Source organism: Phytophthora infestans, genomic scaffold (genome assembly GCF_000142945.1).
Source record: "Phytophthora infestans T30-4 supercont1.33 genomic scaffold, whole genome shotgun sequence".
NCBI lineage: Eukaryota > Oomycota > Peronosporomycetes > Peronosporales > Peronosporaceae > Phytophthora > Phytophthora infestans.
In genome coordinates, this window is record NW_003303726.1 from 842,181 (window position 1) to 864,583 (window position 22,403).

The window sequence follows — 22,403 nt, forward strand, 5'->3', positions numbered from 1 at the left end:
AACCATGCTTCCAATGATGAGCTTCGTGTGCTTGGTTTACTTCTGGCAATACGCGATATGGCGACCGCAGATTCTCTCTGACCACTGAATTAACAAAAATCAGGATTTTTTTAGAGACGGGTGTGATTGGTTTAAATGCATTTCTCGCAGAGCGCATCATCTTTGCGGGAACTATTTCCGAGGAGCTTATCTACATCTTGCGCACGAAACGTACATTTCTGTATTTGCCTAAAGTATAAATTCTTTATTCTATACAAATCGGTATGCTGTTCAGAACAGCGTAAGGCCGTTTTGTACCCATCCATGTCACCCCTCCGCGGTCAAGAGGTTCAGGGTAAACTTGGTGCTCTAGTGAATAGGAGAGGATTGTTTTATATTCACAAAACTACCGCGGTAAAAATTTCCTGTTTGGCCTGGACGAGATGTCGGTTTCCCACCAACGTATCGTCTGGCTTTCCAATGTGTGTAGGCTATATCCACTGTAGCCGGTGAGAATGGGGCGATCTACACACGAAGTGGCAGCCCGGCGGACTTCTGGATTGCGGCCGGATTGAGGCCGGATTGATGGCCGACCAAGGTAAGATTAAGAAAGACGGTCACTGTTGATGGTTACATTTTGACTGTTAGCCCAATAAAGGCCGTATTCTGTATTCCACAGAAGAAGGAAAATTGCAGGTTTTAATATGCTGAAAGGTTAGAAGCAAGGTAAAAGTAGTTTCCCCGCATATAACTGTTGGTATTGGTGAGAGAGGGGCTTCTTATAATAATATATTTGAGTTGGAAAGATAGACGGGCATTTTCCTGCAACCATAGAAAAGGATGTATAAATGAGTGACAGGTTTCGAAATCATATCATAAGCCCTTTATCGCATTTCCTGCCTCATCTTTCACGCCACTCATTTCGAGATGACGGACTGGATTGATCCCAAGGAGTTCAAGCGCTTGTGGAGCTCTCTCGTCAAGGCGGGGTGGCGGACAAGACGCGCCTCAGGCCTCGGCTCAGACCATACATACGTCAAGGCGGGTGTTAAAGGCAATCTACGCCAGGCCAAAGTCGGTATTGACTATTTCATCGGTATGTTTGGTGGTTTGCGATTGTACAAAATAGTTGACTGACTATTTGTAAACGTTTTAGGGCCTAATGCGCTTTGGGCATACGCAATACAGGAAGGATTGATACCTCTACCTCCACCTCCACCTTGTCCAATTGGTTTTACACTGGCACGTACTCTGCCTTTGCACGCGCCGTTCTATGAAGCCCCCGATGGGGAAACGAGCAGCGTATGCTGCTGTTCGACGGCGCCAGCCTGAGCCACCAACATCTGAACTAGAAACTCGTACCGACTCCGCTAATCCGGCTGCTACAGAACAAAAAGCTACGGTGGAAACCACTAATCCGGCATCTACAGAAGAAGAAGGTTCGGTGGCGACCGCTAATATGGCATCTACAGAAGAAGAAGCTACGGTGGCGGCCTCAACTGTGGTTGCTACAGAACAAGCGGTTACGGTGGGAGCCCTTATTATGGCTGCTACGGAACAAGGTACTAATAACGCTGTTGATACGAGCCCAATTGATATTGAGGATACAAATGCTGGTGGTGGCGCTGCAAGTTTCGAGGAGAACTAAAGACTGACGAAGAACGGGGTCTAGAGGCATGTGATAGAGATGACGACGAACCGGGTCTAGATAAATTTGATCGAGATTACTTTATGGAAGCCTTCCGTGCTGAGAATCTCTTTGGTCCAGTTGATGTAGATGATGTCAATATCGGAGACGAGTCGTTCCTATGCAGTGCCGAGTCAGACGACGAGGATTCTGTTTTTGACGAGCACGAAATCGATGACGAGGAATATGTGGATGACGTGGAGTCAGACCCGGAATTTGAGGACGCAAGTCAGAATTTACGGCAAAACATGAGAGAAATTCGGGAGCTTGCTAGTTCAGGGTGGGAAATATACGACCAAGGCAACTGTGGTAGGTCTGTGATATACAGAATAAGAGTTATCAACGTCTAACTTGTTCTGTATTATACTTGGCACGACCGATCTAAAACTGGACGGAGCTGCTTTGTATGACGTTAGATGGGGAACCCCGAAATCTGCTGCTTCTTTTGCTGAGTCACCGATTGATATGTTCCTTTTTCTTTTTGCCCACGTCATAGTGGAAGAAAATCGCGTTGGAGTCTGAAGCCTATCGGAGAAAATGCATTCCAGCGATCGCACAGCAGACCCATGAACGACAGCTTGCAGCCCAAGCTAAAGACCCTAAGAAATCCGTGGAAGACATCATTGACAAGCTTGAAAGACAGAAGCCAATTCGAGAGCACAATATTTTGCACGTAATTGGGCTGTTGGTGGCGCGTACGCTGTGTGGACATAAGGACGGCTTGTCGAAGCATTGGACTATCAGTGAAGAAGTTGCCGTTCCTCTGGGGACCTTTAAAAGGTACATGAAGCGCGTGAAATTCAGAGCAATAACTCATTTCCTCCATTTTACAAGCACCACCAGCGGAGACACGACCACTGACAAGGCGTTCCAGATCCGTCATATTTATATATATATATATAGGTGATCGAGAAAACATTTCGTCGCGGATATCAGCTCGGTCCACGTGTAAGCTTCGACGAGGGAAAATTACAAATCGAAGTCAATACAATCCTATACGGACTTACAACAAGGAGAAGCCCCACAAGTATGGGACCAAGTGCTACATGACTTGCTGTGCCGTCAGGGGGTACTGTGCAAGGTTTGTATTGTGCTCAGTTTCCGACAGAATACGAAATCTTGTAATTTGTCATATTCTGTCTCAACTCCGTTTGTTAACTACCAATGCTACCATTTTTGTTATTCTGTATACTACAAAGTCGACGTTTATCTTGGTGCTGAACCGGACAAGCAGAAGAGCGAAGGCGCATCGCAAAGGGCAGTCATCCGCAATATCACTAAGGCATTTGATGGGTTACCGAAGCAGCGTTATGTTATAGCCGACAGCTTCTACAATTCACCTGCGCTGACACTTTCATTTCTACCACTGGGGTTATAATACGTTGGGACGCAACGAAGCGTCCAACTGGGGTGGCCTAAAAAGCTCATGTTCAAGCAGAGGAAGAGACCGCGGTCCATGCCTCGAGTAACGTAAAAGATTGCCCAAGCCAGGCAATACCCAGAGCTTGTTGCTGCTGCATGGATGGAATCGAGCCCTGTTCCCATGATCGTCACTGGGTGCGCCACAGTACTGACACGCGTGTCAAGGAAAGACAAAGGGACTGGGGCCGTCACGCAAGTTCCATGCCCGCAGTTAGTTGCTGACTACCATTCTGGCATGGGTGGAGTAGATACTCAAGATCAAATCCGCCTGCAACGCTATTCTAATCAGAGATGTGTAGCATTCAAAAAGTACTATTGACAGCTATTTCTAGCTTTTGTCGACATGGCAGTGGTGAACGGCTTCATCCTGCACAAGCTGGCCGTGACGCGGAAAGGAGATAGAGTCCCAGCACATGCCGAGTACATGAGACGCCTTCATATGAAGTTGGTAGCAGTGACTTCTGTAAGTTTCCGCTCTAATCCATACAATGAAGACTTGGCCGACGCACGGCGCCAAACTCGGGAGCACGTGCTGTGCAGCACCAAAGAGCTGTATGAGGCAAAGACGGGAAGACTCCAGGGAAATAAGAAAACCCGCCAGTTTCTCTGCAAGGTTTGCTCCGCGTTGAGTCCACCAAAGGTCAAGCGTTTTGAGAGCCGTTTTTAGTGTCGTGAGTGCAGCAGCAATATGGGAGGATACGTGTCACTTTGTAACTCTGTACGACGCACGGAAACGCGCTGACCTGCAGTCAGGTGTGGCATGGAGCGTGGGGGAGTGGGGCAGCTATCTCTTCTCACCTACGAAAAAGAATTCGCTTCAGAAAGCGCAAGCGAGCGGAGGACTACAAGAGCAACACGGACGCTGACGACAATACTTAATCATAGTGGTGGTGTTAGGTTAGCAGCTATCTAACTACTAAAATAGCAGCTTCACTTTGCGTACCATTCAGTCGTATCTCGTCTTGCTAACCAAACTATTGGCAAGTTCTAGAATACTTACTTCTCTGTAAGTCTAGAACTAGCCAAACATTTGGTGAGCGCGCCACGTGGTGCGGGCGTTCGTCCGCTACCGGTCGCAAAAGCGATAAGCAACCTTGATCCACATTTAAAAGGACTTAAAATATAGAGGATTTTTGATCGTGAGTTATCCAGTTGTGGCCAATGGAAACCGTTAAAATATATATGTGGTGGATACATTAGTGCGGCTTTGTGCAATTGTGCAGCGTCTTTGAGTCAGTGCGAAGCGTCTAGCAGCGAAAGGGTTTTGTGGTGTAGGGATTTCCAGATTCGACCATACGCCAACCTACTTTAGATCAAGAATCGGCTCGGTCTGATAACCCAGAGCTTAGGAACAAAGGATCACGGTAAGTACTCGGCGATCTGTCCGGATATGCTATCCGGATGGCCGCTGAGCTCAACGGTCGCCTGAACCCAGCTGAAGGGTCGGTAGAGATCCGAAACGACTACATTTCACTAGATATTTGTATAAGAAGCATAGGATTAAATAGGGAGAGCCGAAAAGGCTCCCAGAAGATAAAGAAACTCAGCTGAAAGGTCGGTAGAGATCCGAAACGACTACATTTCACTAGATATTTGTATAAGAAGCATAGGATTAAATAGGGAGAGCCGAAAAGGCTCCCAGAAGATAAAGAAACTCAGCTGAAGGGTCGGTAGAGATCCGAAACGACTACATTTCACTAGATATTTGTATAAGAAGCAAAGGATTAAATAGGGAGAGCCGAAAAGGCTCCCAGAAGATAACAGAGCAGAATTTTCCTAGTCCAAGACACGTGTACACTTTTCCGGTAAGTCCCTGCATAGGGCTCGATTATGCCTGCCGTCAATACTCGAGAGGCATAGCTTGTAAGGTATTAACTGGTAGCGTCAAGAGATTAAGTCGGTCCGGGTAGGAAAAAGTCTCGCTACGCGCTAAAGAGAGTCCCGCATACTCAGCGGGCCGGTACGTCGGATAGCCCGGGTGCCGTAACACTTCTAGCTGAGCAGCCTCTGCGCTCGGTGACCTGTAAAAGCGCTCGTGCGCCGTCGTCCATCCTTTAGTGGAGGGCACAGGGTTGTGAACGAGCTCAACCGAACATAACTCGGCGGAGCCTCGGAAGTGATCTGACTTGGTTAGTCGGAACCGAGTGGAAGGGAGCCACTCGTCTGTCCCGGAAGGGCCGGACCGCGAGGGGGCCACCCTCTGCGCAGGCCATACAACCGCCGACCTAACTCGGCGATTCGTTGTGGTTTGTGTAAGGAATCCACATCTGACGGTATTTGTGTGTTCTACTACACCACAGTTTGCAGCCGATAAAATATTGCAAGCTTCCAGCTATACTTTAATCAAGATGTCGTCTAAATCTGTATTCTACAGAATAAATCCCGGCCCAAATTGAGTTAAACGGCTGGTTGTATTGGAGCAGGAGAGTACAACAAAAACAAAGCAGAAGAAGAGATGCAAAAATACAGACGTCGTACAGGGGATTGTAGAGGCTTTAGGAGGCTAATAAAAATACACACACCTGCTGTTAGTTAATAATCGAGACCCGTGCAGATACAATACATTTGAATGTACTTACCATTCAGCACGAAGAATTATCGTGGCAAGGTTGCACGGCGACATACCCTGCTCCGATGCACTCGGGGGGACTCGAACCCACACTAAAGTATTGGCCCTCCATAAACACATCCGTTAATCGACTGAGCTGTCAGGGCTAGTTTTAGGAACTGTGTCTCACCCGTTTTGGACCCTTACGTTTGTAAATCAATACCCTTAACAGATGATTGTTATGATGATTTCAGCCTTAACCTAACCACATATTTGTCTTGTGGGCGATCTGCCGATATTAATCACAGCCATACTGGATATAAGTTTAAAAGTGACACGAAACTGGTTGCTAAATAATTTTATTACATTTTGCTCTTGCGGATTTATCACGTGATATCATTCGCTGAGACGCAACAGAGGCGGCCAAAAGTTCCTCAAAGCGAGCGCTTTCAAAATTTTCTTTTACAGGAAGATATGGACCAGCGAGAAATGATTTTAGAAATGACACGAAACTGGTTGCACACCTTGCTTTTGATTGTTCGCTAATATTGTAGTCCTAACGCAATATTCACACTAAAATAATGCACTCAGGTCAAGGCTGCACGGATGTTGCCCCTGACTGACACACGCAACATTAACAAGGAAAATCGCTTTGTCAAGGGAAATACGATTTATCAGATGTGAGCTGTTCAATCGCTTTATTTGTAATTTCTGAAGAGCTTCGTAAATATAAATTAGCAACGACACACCGTAAATGACAGGATTCACGTATTCGATAAATTATACCGGTCTCTCGTAAAACTCTGAAATAAATTTCAAATAATACTTTTTAAAAGTGACAACAGCCCCATCCACCACAGAAAGAGCGTCGATATATACCGCTTCGGTATACGGTAATTGACGAAATGTAATAATAGGGAATCTCCATTGTCTCTCTCAGCTTACATCTCACCTTTACCTGAAGATGCACTCCAAAATTACAGACAGCCGAGAGCCAGCATAGCCAACATGGCTTCTGTTAATGTTGCACCGCTACATAGGGGTACATTGTACCAGCTACTCTGGAAGCTGATGCTCCAATACAAAAGGGCTCGCTAAATGGTGTTAGTCAAGATGGAACTATGATATAGTCTGTACCAGTGTAGTTTTCTTAAACCCAATCAACTTAAGTCTACTGCTAGGCAGTCTGCTTGCAGTGGGCCAGCTGTAATCTACCTTACTTCACCTTTTGACGCCCACAAGTAATTTCTTCTTTTTTCTTCTTCTTCTCTAGCTGCCTACCGAGCCATAGCTTCTACAAGAATTCCAGTGGCCTTGCTGCTCTACGTATATTCGTCTAGGGAACATGATAATACGAGTGATCGTTATAGTAATTGACGCCTCAAATCCACCCGATTCGTTTCCGTAGTCATGTAGTAGTCAGTAGCGTCAGTAGCTTCTTTCTTCGTTGTAAAAAGGAAATTCTTTTGAGTAGCGGCACGAGTAGATGTCGTAGCTGCGCATGGAGATGCATTGGTGCAATATATAAAGGATGCCAAATTATATATAATTTGGCATCCTTTCTTACGTGTGTTTTTCTTTGGATCGCTATTGTTTGCTTAATTCCTTCCTTACTGACGTCGTAAGATACGCCATAGATGAATTCCTATGTCGTATTATACGACGTAACAAAAGGAAATGGCTCAGACAATACTTTATCCAAGTCATTATAAATTAATAAAATCCAAAAGGTCAAACGAGAAAGGTTTGAAACAGGTCAGGGGAAGGGTGCGGAAAGGAGAAGCGGAGCTAACGGGAATACGATACGCGGATACAGAGGGAATGACCAGCGATGCCAGTCATTACAGAATATGCCGGATGGCCCGCCCGCTCCAGCCCCGAGTCAATCCCGCTGTTGTTGCTGCAGCCGCCCGTGACATAGATTTCAGACATCTCTAGCGGCAATTGCAAGGTGCAGGATGGACAACTAAGCGTCCTCGAGGTATTCAGTGTGAGTAGAGCTACGTTAGTCCAGACGGCGCAGAAACGTTTGTCGGTGAGGATGCAGTAGTACTGTTTGCTATTGAGTCTGGGTTGATCCAAGACATTGGAGGCAGCGAGAGCGCAGACGGAGATAGCGGGATTGAAACAACCGAGGGTACAGCGACCGATGGCGTCCAAGAAGGTGCTGAGGATGCTGTGGCTGACGACGTCCGTCCGTCTCAAATCGACACTAACGCTCAGCTATCTCAACGCACCTTTATTGGGTTGTTTGGAGCATCCAGCGATGTGAAACTTTCGCAGGCGGCGGTGGCTCGGGCGTTTAACCTACCGCTAAGCAGCGTAACGACGGTGGAGCTAGATCGGGAAGCAGTCACCAGCCTGCAACTACTGTCAGAAGCGTCTGGAGCCGAAAGCGATGCTACCCCAGAGGCGACGCCAGCTACTCCAACGGACCGGATTTTGCGGCCGAGAAACAGCGTCAAGAGCAACGTGGATTTTGTTCCAGACGACGAGAATTTGGACGCTTATGAGAGCTTCAGTCTCGGGGGTAACACCGCAGAAGCGTTTAACGATGGAAGTGATGATGTTGGCCGCCCCGCGGCTGCCGAAGACGACATGTATTTGGTATGGGACAACGATGCAGTGGAGATGGACGTAGCTTTCGTTACGTCGCTTCACATTGGCGTAGAGACACCGAGCAAGAGCGCGAGTCAGCAGCGAGCGGGGGCTTTACGTGGGATACAGTGGACTCCAGCAACGTCGTCGTTCGAGGAAAACTTTACCGCGTATCCTGGGCTCAACATGGAAGATGCCCAGCCGACGCAAGAGCTGCGACGCGTTCGCCACTCGCCGCTACTTACCTTTTGCTACTTCATGCCAAAGTCACTATGGGTAATCATCGGAGTGGAAACCAATAGATACAGTCTACAAGAAGTGGACCATCGAGCACTGCGCATACTATCTAGGCAAGCCGACCGCCCGCACGAGAATCGCGAGACCATTGTCCAGATCCGCCGCCGTTTGAGAGCGTCTCCTGCCTACCAGACGCACGAGATCTTGCATGTGATTGGGCTTCTCGTAGCCCGTATGCTGTGCCCACTGAAGTGCCATTTCTCAGCTCACTGGTCGATGTCAGGCGATGGCGCTGTTCCAGCCGGACCGCTTGGTCAATTCATGGGTCGTAACCGGTGTACGGATATTCTGCGTAATCTTCATTTCGTTGACAACGAAGCGGACGCGCGACAAGCTCTGGAAATTGCGTCCCATAGTCGACAAGTTACAGCAGCGGTTTTTGGCTGGCTGGTCGCTACCGGGCGTTTTCTTTTCTTTTGATGAATGCGTCCTGCCCTCTACGTCAAAGCGGAACACTACTCGTATGGTTATGCCAGATAAGCCTCATAGATACGGATCGAAAATGTTCATGTTGTGTGACTCCAGGATAGCTTATTGTCACAGGTAATATGTATGTCGTAAGTTTCTACTTACAAACTAATATCTAACTTCTGATGTCGTAGCTATCTAGATTCGAGATGTACACTGGCAAACGTAATGTTGAAGAAACTGGTTGGTAGCTCATTCGACAACAGGACAGGTGCTGCTGCTGTCGTGCGTAGCCTGACGGCAGCTCTGAATGAGAGCACACGTTGCCAATGAATCTTGTCGCAATTGACAGATTCTATACGTCCGTTCTACTTGCTGTGGAGCTGCTAGGAATGGGGGTCTACGTGATTGGCACCATTATGACGGACCGGCTTGGATACCCGAAAGAAGTGAGAGCGACCCGGAAGACACGACCAACAGCAATCCCCCGCGGCACTTTCACGTTTGCCCGTTCTGTTGATATGCCGCAGATGATTGCTTTTCACTGGTGGGACCATAAGCCGGTGCATTATCTGTGCACCGGCTCGGCCATGCCTGCTTCTACTATCAACCGGAACATCAAGCAGGTCGGCTCGGTCACCGTTCCATGCCCAGCTGCAGTCAACGACTATCAACGCTGGATGGGCGGAGTTGACGTACATGATCAACTCCGCCTCCAGACGTTCTCACTCCACACCTCTACCAGTAATTTTCCAAGTACTCTAAAAAAATGTTTTTGGGGCTCGTCGACTTAGCGCTGGTGAACGCATACATATCCCATAAGGAGACGGCTCGGCTTTCCGGTTCAACAGCGATGACTCGCGGCGAGTGGTTTTGCGTCCTGCAAAACCAACTTTTGCAGCTCAAAGCGGAAGACTTTGCTGACGTAGTGGTTACACCGCCGCCAAACAATCAGAAGCGTAGGCGTGCACCCGTTCGAGCTGGAGCAGTCGGAGGACTGGGTGACTGTAAGTGGGGCTCAGAAAAGACGTCAGAGGTCTTGTAAGGTGTGTGCACTCCTAAGGACCAACCCGAAGAAAAAAATCTTCGCGACAACATACTTCTGTGAGCGCTGCTCGGTCGACAACGCCAAGTGCTGGCTGTGTAACAAGCTGCGGCATACTTACAAGGCTGAAGTTAACACGTGCTTCACTATCTGGCATGATGACTTTAACTGTGGTCAAAGTATTGCTGTGGCTCTGGGCAAGAATGTCGTCCTGCACCGCCCTGGTAAGCCGGCGGGTGAACGGAAGAAGACGCGACGGGAATTGGAGCTCCGCGGCAAAGATGCTGATGACGAAGGAACGGGAAACGTAGCTGGCAGTGACGAGGATTAGTATTGCCTGGGCAACAGGCTTTGGAGCCAGCACGATGAGCTGACATGCAAGCGATGTTGAGTGTTAGGTGCTAGTGTACTTTTCTCAATCTATGTCTTTTTGTTTCCTGTTTCACCATGTGTTTCGATTTGTTGTGCCACTCTTTTGGTCGCTTCTGCTGTCAACCGGGGTAGCTTACGACATCTAGGGGAGGAAGGCCGTCATCTATGTAGTATAATTGACGACATCTCTAACAAAACCTGTTGAAATCTTATGCAGTTTACCGCAGGTGGTTATGTACGCCATTCAAATATACTGTGAAAATCTTCGTCGTATAATACGACGTAAAAGTACCGTCATTAACGTGTTTGGAGGCCTAAATTCCGGTAAGGAAGGGGTTAAAATAAGCCACTCTACTAAACATTTCATGTTGTTAAGAGCTGCTAGCAGTCTGTTGTATTAAAATCGGTATGAGAGCGACACAAACGTATAAACTCGTTTATTTTTTTTAAGAGAGGCGAACCCACGGATTTGTTTTAGGTGCTTTGTTGATTTGATTTCCTTAGCTCATTTGCTTAGTCTTGTAAGTCTTGCTTTAGCAAACCTTAAACAAATCTAAGAAAATCAGAGCTTCCTCGGGCCGGAGGCGCGAATCTATTTGTAAGAAGAAAAAAACACACAGCAGCAACGCTACCGAAGCTCCGGTGGGGACTATTAATACATGTAGCTTTCGCACTCTGAGGTTTTGGGTTTAGGTTACACGGGTGTATTTGATCGTTATTTCAGGTGGCAGAGCGCTACCTATTAATAGTGTTTAAGCTCCGTGTGCGAAGCACGCGGGCTTAAACTTAAGCCCATGATAAAGGTAGAGCTCTATCTAGGGCATAAGATCCGTATGCGAATGCACTACCAGAATAAACAGTTAAAGTTCTTAATTCGAGTAGGTTTAGCACTGTTAATACGTCTACTGAGCCGCATCGCCCAATTAGTAGAACGGCGATCCACTATTGGCTTTGTAGAAGTCGACGAAATCGAGGATGACACCGTTGTTTCTTGTGTCATGCGGCTGCTTGGCTACCAGTGTGGCGACTTTTTCCGGATCCAAACCCTTTTCGTTCATCCACTGATCGAACTGCTGGTTCCGCAAACTGTTGAGACGTTCTTCAGGATGTCCTTTCATCTTGGCTTGGACCTTAGCATTGCTAAGCATTCGTGCGAGGTCCACGTAGTCGAAGCGTTTTTGGAGCTCCAAAATAGCAGCGTATTCTTTGGGGTGCTTCTCGTACTTGTTGAGTCTTTCAACGTAAGAGACCAAAGTGTCAGCTGTGCGGGCATCAAACAGGTCATCACCTGCTTTGTCGAGTCGCAAGAATTTAAAAATATCATCTGCAGCTCTCCCTTGGCTTCGCCACATTTCCGCCTCCATACTCGAAGCCACGATTCTTGTAGATGGCTCCGTTTTAGCCTGAGCAATTATGTTCTCCAGGATCTCGTCGCTGTAGTGCTTCCTCATCACTGAGAACATCAAGTCGTCAGTATTTGAATCGTCTAGCAGCTTCACGTAGGATACCCAAGTATCAAACTGTGAGCTCTCAAACAGATTTCCACCCGCCTTACTTAGTCCCAGACGTCTGAAAATATCATCTGCAGTTTTTCCTTGGCTTCGCCACATTTCCGCCTCCCCATTTAAAGCCGCGGTTTTTGGGAAAGAGATTATTTTCAATACAAAAAAAGATTGAATTCAACACCTCTAAAAAAAGGATGCTTTTCAAGTGGTTTTGATGTACTCTGTCCCGTTTATCTATATTACAGCTGTGTGTGTTACAACATATTGATATTTTTAGACATCCTGGTATGACACGAGACGGCGCATTCGCCAACAGACGCTGTACCGCAGTCATGAGCGACGATGGACAAGATCCAGAGGTCTCGCCGCCTGAGGGTGATTCTTCTAACGTCGCACATAGTTCATTCCGGTTTATCTCAATCCATTTTACAGAAGATGCTGCTGTTACTGCGCTACACAGTGTCGATACATCCGAATACAACCATCTACGTACGTATGGGCCGTCAGAACGTCGCAAGAGTGTCTACACTTGCATTTCGCATGAGGCGTGTTCTCGTCGGCTACGGATCGTTAAGATTTCAGAGCTCAACTCTTCTCATTCCATAACGACTACTTCATACGAAGTAGAATCTAGTGGTACCTATAGCCAGTTGCTAACCCACCGAAAGAGGTCTGGTATTGACATGCAGATAAAACCAGAGGTGGATAGCATTCTTCAAGGTGGAGCAGGTCCAAAACGATGCGTACTTCTACTACAGAAGAAATATAAACTTGACCCAACTATGTTAGCCAAGATTCCAGACGAAATCAAACTGAAGAACAGCAAAGCCAGTCTGAAGAAGAAACTAAAAAACAATTGGGATATTTCAAGCTTTTCAGTTCTGATGGAGTGGGCCCACCCGCACATGTGTACTACGGCTGACAAGTTTTTCGGAAGCTTGGGGATTGATGGGTTTATTGATTTGGCGGCATTTACTCAACAAAGTCTCGACTTTCAGAATGAATTACTCATATTGAACACATTTGATCACAAGTTTGATGGTGACACCGGGAAAGAAACTTCGTTTGGTGTTATTTTCACATCGCGACGTCTTTTTCGAAATCTGTACCGATGTATTTGTGATCAAAGAGAGACCGGTCTCGTTGGAGTTACCGATGGCACCTACCGCATCGATTTCAGTAAGTGTTATTACTAAATAATTACAATTTTTTTTTAAAGCTGCTAACCCATGTATATTATTCACGTTTATTAAAGATCGCTGGACTCTGGTAGCACTCGGCAGTTCTTGCTCTGTGTATGAAAGAAAACGTTACCGACATTCATTTGTACCTTGGATGTACATGTTTGTGCGTACGGAGCATGAATTTGCCTACAAAACGTTATTCTCTACAGCTAAGCGATTCGTCGCTGATTACTTCAACGATTCTTTGGTTTTGAAGTACGGAAGCCAAGATCATGCTTCCTACATTGCTACAGCTTTTTCCTCCATCTGACCTGGTATCAAAATACTTAATTGTTATCCACACCTTTTCAGAAAAGCGTTCGAAAAAGCTGGCCTATTGAATGACTCTGGATTCTACAGTTCTTACGTCGAGATGAATATATACCTCCTCGAGCAAGCGCGTATCGAAGAACAATTTACGGCAATGGTTGAGCGTATAGTTAAATATTGGAGCGACAAAAACGAACAAGCGTACGCGGATTGGTTCAAAAGCCAGTATTAGGGCGTTCTATGGGGTACATGGTTTGCTACTTCTGCTGTGCCTAGTATTTTGCCGTCACAAAACCCCATCGAATCCCACAACAAAGTGATAAAAACGGTGTGCACTCCGCAGCTACATGCAGCGACTTGAATGACACCCTCCCTGCGATCCTTTTGCTGAACAGTGACAAAAAGATATCCCGATACGGTCATTTCTGCGAAGGTAATATTTAACTTTTTCATCATAATATGTTTGACTAAATTAAAAAATGTTTGAGGTCCCGTTTCCAGCGAAATGGTTGAACACGCACGAGTGTTTTTCGTGAAAAAAATCATAGGAAGCAATACCTTATCTTGGATTCCCCAACAAAACTGAGCTCAATTGTTTTCAATACTTGGGAATACGCTGTTTACCCTAAAAACCAGTGTGGAGTGGAAGTCACCGATGCCCGAGTCTCCAGGGTTTTTTTCCCATCATTTATCCAACTTAATATATCAGCATAACTTTCAATGTTTGTATGTCATACAGATATCTTGACTCGAAAAAAGGAAAACTACGGAAAAGGTCCAAAGTTCCTGATTTTAATCTCTATTTTGCCTCATTGCACGAGGTTTTAGTACACCTACTTCAGACTTTCAGCTGAGCTTGACCCCTACAGTACCGTCGGATCAGGTAACATTGTGTAAAATGTTGAGATGCAATTTTTTTTAACAATCTATCCTTACAGATTCTGGCTGTTCGGTCACGATATCGCTGTGATTGTAAGGGGTTTTGGACTACTGGCTGGGTTTGCAGTCATGTTATAGCAACACTTGCCCTGATGAAGCAATATGACCTGCAAACAGCAACCGCTCACATGCCTGTTCGGAAACAGAGTGGGGGTCAGCGAAAAAAAAACAAATTGTCTGAGCAAGGACGACTCTAGATACTTCGAAGTTGGAAAACTGGAAAAACAATTCGTTCAAAAACCATCCTTTCCAATTGGGTGGAACGTGACCAAACAACTTCCAGTTGAAGACACCGAAGGAAAAATCACGTTGAGAAATGTACCTGGCCGAGTTGTGGATTGGCAAGATTGTACTGGGCCAAGAGGTGTCTATAACAGGGCGGTTGAGTTCAACAATGGTGCTAGGGAATTGCTGGAAGTGGATCAATTGGCTGCGCTGATTAACAAGTGCCATCACGAAGGGCTAAACGTTACAGCGCGTCTTTTCTAGTCGAAGCGTGACTCACGACATCGTGGTGATAACCATAGTAGTTCTAATACCACATGCTTTGCATAATACATACAGAAGTATCGATTTCCATCCAATGGAAATTGTATTGAAAAGCATCCGATTTTGTATAGCAGATAAGCCGCACCCCGGTTTTTGTAGATGACTTCGTTTTAGCTTGAACAATTTATTTCTCCAGGAATTGGTCGCTGTAGTGTTTTCTGATAACCGAGATCATCAAGGCGTCAGTATATTTATCGTCTAAAAGCGTCAGGTAGGATACCCAAGTATTAAACATTGAGTTCTCCAGAAGTTTCTCACCCTCCTTGCTTAGGCCCAAATGTCTAAAAATTTCATCAGCTGTGTTTTTCTTTTCGAGCCAATTACTGAGCTGTAACTTTTGAAGAGCAGTAACATTGATCTTTACGTTTTTGTCTTTCGACGCCACGACTAGCACTCTGGCTAACTCTGCGTCGTTAAATCGAGTCTGTAGTTCCAAGAACAAAACTTCGTTGGGATCTTTGTTGCTTTGTCGGATGTACGACAACCACGTGGGTAGAGCTCCGTTCCGAAAAAAACTCTCTCCCTTGTCTGCATTTAGTCGGAGAAGCTTGGCAACGTCACCTGTCGTATTACCATCCCTCAGCCAGATTGTAAGCATTGCGCTCTCCAGATTACGAGCCACACCGCTTGTAAGGCTATTGTCCTTTGCTGCAATTAGCATATGAGCTAGTGCTTCTTCATCATTGGGTTTTCTCAACTTGAGCAGCAGCAAATTGTACGGATCCTCGTTTCCAAGCTTTTTGACGAACGAAATCCACATATTCAGCAACGGATTTCTTAGAAGACCCTTCTCGTCCGCGTCCAGCTTCAAAAGCTTGTAGATGTTCTCCTCCGTTTTTCTGTTTGTGACCCAATTGGCTATCTGCATCGATTCAATTTTCTTGGCTGTCCTTATCGCCGCTGCGGTTGGCTGTGCTTCTGATACCAGTTTGGCCAGAATGTCATCGCCGTGGTGACGTACAAGTGTAGAGAATATCGCTGCTTGGCCTTTTTCAGGGTTCTTCTTGTAGGATTTCATCACGGATGCAGCCCACTTCTGATACGGTGTAGACGCAAACAGCTTCGATTCCACCTTCCAGACTCCGAGACTCGCAAACAGTTTGTCGGTTGCTCTTTGATTGTTGGATGTAAAAATTCCCATGACTCTTGTTAAACGTTTCTTCGTTGGCTGCGAATTAATCAGCTTTTGAAGCACCGTAGCAGTTGACGGCTTAACGCCAATCGCCCTCGCCTCGGGGCTGCCGACTTCCTGTTCAGCTGTCCACTTGCTCTCACGCAAGTATCGGTGGATCTGACCGCCCACCTCGCAATCCAAAGCATCATTTTTGGCGTCGATTACGTTGGATGCCGTAGCCACCTTAAAACCACTGTCGATGCATACCAGCAGACCGAGGGCCGCCAGCAAGATGAAGTAGCTGAAGCGTGGTGTTAAGGCAATTTTGAGAGGCATTGCTCTGAAGAAATAGAACGGGGACTTGGTAGAAAATGTCTAAATGAAGTTTTTAAGCTTCAGTTTGCCGATGTCAATGCATCAAATCAGTTTACCGGAATTCTCTTTACGTGAAGTATCTCTGTTGCACTGGGACATTCCTCAGTAAGTAAGTTTAAAATGTTTGCGCTGACTTATATACCGTAAACAGCGTAAAGACTCTACTTTCTTAAATACAATATACCTTAGTATAAGTAAGTAAGCTTAATTAAAAATGTTTGCGCTGACTTAATGTAACGTAAACAGCGTAAAGACTCTGGGTAAGTTTAAAAATGTTTGCGCTTACTTAATGTAACGTAAACAGCGTAAAAACGGTACTTTTTTTAAATACCACCATTCACTGTAAGTGTATTAATTAATACAGACGATCATCTCTGTATTGATAGCGTCGGGAGTGACTGCTAGCATACAAAGTTAAGATAGACTGACCTATATTCTCTCATTAGTAAATAGTGAAACGAAATTGACGGATATTTGTATTCAGAGGCATTTAAGTTTTGGTTTGGTATGTTTTGTCAGGGTCGATCGAAGAGTGATTAGCTGTGACATCTGCTGTTTGCTCCTCGTTTTTTCCACAAATGAAGTGGCAAACGCTCAGATCCATCCGCATTTCATTTATTGTGCTTTACAGATGGAATGTCCATCCCTAGATCGATGGTCGGAGCATAAAACCACGCGTAAAAATGAGATGGAAAGAGGCAGGCATCGTTTTGTTTTATCTGATCAAATTACAATTTCAAATCGGCAAAAAGGGTCGGCTTACAGGATATCGATGTGGATTTGGTGGTTGATCGATCCCGAGCAGTCGATTTGGCTGCATTAGCTCGATTAATTAGCCAGTCTAGCTTGATCGATTTGTACTTTTTAAATACCTCCATTTATTAAAATGACCTCTTTTTATTATAAATCGAGCATCAGGCTAAGTGGCAAGGACACAAGCATTGAAATACACAATAAATGCAATAGTAAAGCGCTTTTTGACAGCCAACAGAACCAATAACTCGTGAAAGCGGACCGAACGGTGCGACCTTGCAGCCTGGGCTTTCAATGGTATGGCATAAGTAGGTTGTGTTTCAGAATGTTTTTAATCGTTGCCTGTCATAAAGCGTGCTTTAGCTGAAAAAAAAAAACGTGTTGAGTCCACAACGCAAGCTTAACCAGATCCAATGATGGATTTTCGGCTTTGTGGCGGCAGATCTGTCGTTTGCTGTTCATTGATTAGCCTGTTTCTTGACGTGAATAGGGGCTTAGTGGACGAAGGTGTACGCGGTATTGCAGTGTTGGTCGGGAAATGTATAGATGACATCGCAAGCCGGCAAAAACTGAGCCAATTTGCGGTTAACGAATGACAACGACGGGCTATTCGACTCAGGGTAACGTGTGCACTTAATATTCGGTACAACGCCTAATAGTGATATCAGTATACAATATTAAAATGTGTACTTTATTTGGAGGAATTACTATTGGGGATATCAATACAGAGAGGATCATCTGTATTTATACATGCTAAAAGTCAATGGGTTTTACCTACCCTTCCACACCAATGAGTCTATTGTTCCTTTCTGCCAAAACGCCCTCAGCTACGTAGGAGGATGGCCCTTACGGAAGATCTCCTATCTGATCGGGTGCTTCCGACTAAAATTTAGCCTAACCCTTTGACGAAAAAAAAGACGATGCCAATCAAAGACATATTTGACCAGATTTGACATAATTTTATTAAAATATTAGTATGCATTCTGGGCAACTGGTTTGCATGCGCCTGATTAGCCCGTCAGCTAACAGGCGGCGTGGGTTCAATTCCCATGTCTGTAGGGAGCTCGATGCTTGAGGTAAGTGTCGTGTGCAAGTCCTTCGTCGGATCGGAGACATAACCAAGTGTTTGGGTCGGCACGCCACATCCCTTCGGGGGTGAGTCTCATATGGATCAGTCGGGATAGGATTTCCGGGGATAATTGCACCACCTGGAGGTTCTGTCCAATCGGCGTTCGGCGGATGGCAGATGGGATAATTCCCTGGGGCATAAACGTTCTCGATTGGCTAAATCCCTACTTTATTGCAAATATACAGATCATGGTTTTAATACAAATGTTAAGATAGATTAACAAAACCGAAACAGATTGTGTCCACATCTTATGATATTTGGCAAAATTCCATCCCGTTTTGACATGATCTCCTAAATTTTGTCGAGCTCTACCGTGAGTATTCTCCCCCGCCCTGGCATCCTTTGGCTTAAAGGCTCACTTTTAGTTTTACAATGTCGTTGCCACTACCAGCAATTCTCACCTGCCGCCTTACCATCAAGAACGGCGATCCTCTCACTTCGTGCCGAAACAAGACCGAGCCCATCGACTTCTCCTTTCAGATTGACCGTGGCTTCAGGCTATTCAAGGCTCAAGTAGCAACCGAATTAATTCGTCGTCTGCCAAACGATTGGCAGGATGACTTCAGCGTCTATCTCAAGCCCACCAAGCACGCCCCACAACGTGAATTTCTCGAGTTGGACGAGGAAAATTTCTCCAGTCGCGTCGCCAGATCTTGGGAATTAGCTCGCCTTCGTCTACACGGTCAGTCTGATTTTGTTTTAATGATTTTTGTTTATGTTCCAAGACCACTAGAACCAAGAGCCAACACTATTCGTAGAGCAACCGAGAATCGAATCCAAGAGCAAGTTCCCCTTGTAGCAGCTATACTAGCTGAGCGCAATATTTCGAGTGGGCCAGCCTCACAGCTGTACATGGCAACAATGCAAGCTCGACTTTCAGCTGACGCTCCACTACAAGTTCCTGATAACACAACATTTCGACAACTTCGGAACATTGATCAGCTTTCGCAGGAAATAAAGACGAATCAAGATACAACTCAAGCAACCGCTGACATCAATTTCAGAATGCTCAGGATCAAAATTCAAAGTGCAGTGATCCAAGTGCAAGTTCATGTTGGAGATCGCCAGGAAATTCTCGGTTTACCGGCCTACAGCCTTCGCCCTCCGTTCCGTGACCCGGTAGATTTTGAGACTCCCGCTCCCGCAGAAGACATGGATGATATCGATCACCTTAACGATCAACTCTAAAGAGCATAGCAGAGGTAGAGTACGATGTTTTCAGTGCAAATACATGAATTTTATTAAAACTCACTGATTTTTATACTGAGTTGGATCCCATCGTACCCACAATGACCGTATAAATTTTGCCCAACTTCCTCAGACTGTCTAGTGCAAAAGTACAGCGCGACATTGAGGACCGCAAGAGGATATTCACGGAATGCCATATTTGCGTGGCGTTGGATCCATCGTTTTAGGAGAGAAAACCCGACTTCTATAGGATTCAAGTCGGGTGAATACGGCGGCAGAAAAATAACAGTGCACCAGTACCGTGAATAAGTTCTTGAAATTCTTCGTACACGTTATCCAAAATGATAATTGATCTTGGTAAATCTCACGGATTGAGGAATGGTAGAATTTTCAACTTGAAAGTCTCGTGGAACGTCTGCCGGGTGAAAGTATCCTCGGCTGTACCCCACGCAAAAAAAAACCTTCCACGTCGAACGCAGCAAGAACTGAGATTCGCTTTCCGCGGGAGAATGGAATGGACACAATCACTGGGTCTCCGCGCGCGGACCACGCGTGTTTTCTCAGGGAGGACCTAAACCATAGCAAAGTCATACAACAAATTAGGAGGTAAGATGTAGCAGTCACAAAATTGCTATTGTACATTACCTTCCATCCTTTGAAGTATCATCGACAAACACGATTTGATCTGGCCCGCTGTAGTAAGGCAATAGCCTGTTCACATACGCTTGGCGCTCTTTTGGGATACTTTCACGAGCTCTTTTAGTCAGCACTTTGAGCGTTAACCCCAAATCGAACCGTAAAGCACGACAAATTGTCGAATCGGAACAGCAATATTGGGTCGCAAACTTCTCTTTTAATACCTCACGCAGCTCTTGGAAGTAGAAGCAGGGGTGTTGCTTTACATACTCGCGAACAAATTGTTGCACTTCAATCGGCCATTTAGATGACCGCTCATTCTTTGGGGTGTCGTCGACATTTCCTGTTGTCTTGAAGAGATGGTACCATCTCCGAAGGCTTCTGGCCGAGACGCCCAATACACCAGCAACTACGCTGATCTCAATATTGTAGACATACTGCAAGACAATGCCTCGCCAGCGTATGTCTGATGAGTAGATTTAAAATCAATCTGTTGTGAATACCTTACGTAAGGGTAAATGGCCGGTAAATACTGGCCATTCAGCCCTTAATTTGTTAAAAGGTACCCTTTAGACCAAACCGGAGCCCTTACGTAGGACCTCCACAATCAAGTATTATTGGGTCAGAGTCGGCAAAATCAAACAGTATTATTGGTCAAATATCATTTTATTTAGTGGCCTGGCTTAGCAATTCAACTTCAGCTCGTCCTCAAATCCCACCCTTAGCCCTACCCACCCTTGCTTAGGACCAGCCTTTAAAGGTCAGATTGGCCAAAACTTTGGAAAGGCACAATACTACAGACAATCATCTGGGCTGTGATGGCTCTTTGTAATCATCTGGAGAGAGGATACAGCCGCAAATTAAATAGTGAGCCGGATCACCATCCTGGATGTAATATCTTACAATTAGATCACAAATGGATCTCCAACTGTGATACAAGCTGCACGAAACCGCTACTTCATTCCTGAACACAATTATACGGCCACCTCGTCGAGTGCTTATAACCAAGGATTGATAGTAAAATGGTTGTCTTGAAAGTAATGCAGTATAGTAATATTACCGACATAAGCAATAATACTCTCTACAACTATCATTTCCCGCTATCTTACCGACTGTCTGTCCGTCCGTCAGTCCGTCGGATTTCCCGTCTTGCTATTTTTTTCTGCCTTTTCGCATTGCTACAACCGGCCTGTCTTATACACTTTCGTCCCACCCTACCGACCGTGCCTATCTTTCTGCCTCGAAGTAACTATGCCAGAATTACAATTATAGCCAAAAAGCGGACACAATTAACTCGCGCCCTGACTAGCGCTCTGGGCGCCCGCTCCGCGGACGCTAGGGCATGGTTGATTGGTGTAGAGAGGGATGACCACCTCCGCTGCGCTGCGGTGAGCTCAGAAATCCTTTCTCAAAGCAAAACTACATTTAGTATATAAAATGACTGTGCCCAAGTTATGTTGCGTTGCAACAAACGATGTACACAATATCCTTAGTGTTTACGCGTGATAGATGGCTATTGGTGAGCGTCATGGTACAGGTAGACGTGACAGTAAACTATTGCGACGAAGAAGTATTCGCCGTTACCACCAGGGCTTAAATCCATCTGCATGATGAGCACCGTGTTACCCTGTAAGATTTTGTCTAAATTCTCGGTTGAGCGCTTCGCTCCTGAAATGCCACACTTTCAGGTGCGATTCATTGCAAAGCTACGTCCGGTTATTTAGAAGGTGGATCAGTATCATTGGTGCGCCAAATCTCAGCATAAATCGGTGAGGAGATCCCAGATAAGTTTAGCGATAGTAAATACGACGACCGACGTGTATTGGGATCCAACGACATTGGGTGCATTGAGAGACGTGTACTACTTTGTCTAACCGAGAGGTATTCTATACCATATAGCGGATTGCGACGGTCAGTTAGAACGAGTTTTGTCTGTCTCCGCATGCATAGTATTGTTTAGAGCCGCTATTATCTGCCGAGGGTCACAGAATATACCAATTTCGCCTCTCCATATGCCTGTATATCCTTTCCGAGAGGTATTTACTGGCTCCGATATGTATGGCGAGCATACGAAGCCGCTTGGCTGTAGGATCATATGAGATACGTAGACGTGAATCAAATAGTAGCCCGTGTACGTTACATAAAGTATTTTTGCTGTCTACTTTCAGCTCGGCGTGCTACTTGATGTGTCAGTACATAGCTCATTTCGCAAGGTCGCAAATGGGTGCATATATATTATGCCCTCGGGATAGCCAAACCCTATGCATAGGGTCACTGTCGCTCTCCCGGTACATTTGCGTCGTCGTGCTGGCTTATTGTGTATACGCTTCTGATGTATCAGTCTCTATGACCAGGTGCGTCACTAA

At 45.7% G+C, this 22,403-nt stretch overlaps 4 protein-coding genes across 4 annotated transcripts; 2 read left to right on the plus strand and 2 right to left on the minus strand.

Moving 5' to 3' along the window:
- Positions 1 to 906: 906 nt before the first annotated feature.
- On the plus strand, positions 907 to 2,573 carry PITG_14877 (uncharacterized protein; the record flags this gene model as incomplete). Its single annotated transcript, XM_002899016.1, has 5 exons — positions 907 to 1,075; positions 1,452 to 1,541; positions 1,652 to 1,975; positions 2,215 to 2,446; positions 2,570 to 2,573. The coding sequence occupies 5 exons, from the start codon at positions 907 to 909 to the stop codon at positions 2,571 to 2,573; spliced, it is 819 nt and encodes a 272-aa protein (XP_002899062.1).
- Positions 2,574 to 11,279: 8,706 nt separating this feature from the next.
- On the minus strand, positions 11,280 to 13,204 carry PITG_14879 (RXLR effector family protein, putative; the record flags this gene model as incomplete). Its single annotated transcript, XM_002899017.1, has 5 exons — positions 11,280 to 11,790; positions 12,355 to 12,421; positions 12,524 to 12,613; positions 12,943 to 13,023; positions 13,192 to 13,204. The coding sequence occupies 5 exons, from the start codon at positions 13,202 to 13,204 to the stop codon at positions 11,280 to 11,282; spliced, it is 762 nt and encodes a 253-aa protein (XP_002899063.1).
- A 1,905-nt stretch (positions 13,205 to 15,109) lies between these two features.
- On the minus strand, positions 15,110 to 16,292 carry PITG_14880 (RXLR effector family protein, putative; the record flags this gene model as incomplete). Its single annotated transcript, XM_002899018.1, has 2 exons — positions 15,110 to 15,123; positions 15,416 to 16,292. The coding sequence occupies 2 exons, from the start codon at positions 16,290 to 16,292 to the stop codon at positions 15,110 to 15,112; spliced, it is 891 nt and encodes a 296-aa protein (XP_002899064.1).
- A 2,293-nt stretch (positions 16,293 to 18,585) lies between these two features.
- On the plus strand, positions 18,586 to 19,401 carry PITG_14881 (uncharacterized protein; the record flags this gene model as incomplete). The annotated part of the gene is made up of 2 exons (XM_002899019.1): positions 18,586 to 18,895; positions 19,247 to 19,401. 2 exons carry the CDS (start codon positions 18,586 to 18,588, stop codon positions 19,399 to 19,401), a joined length of 465 nt encoding a protein of 154 aa, XP_002899065.1.
- Positions 19,402 to 22,403: the final 3,002 nt, after the last annotated feature.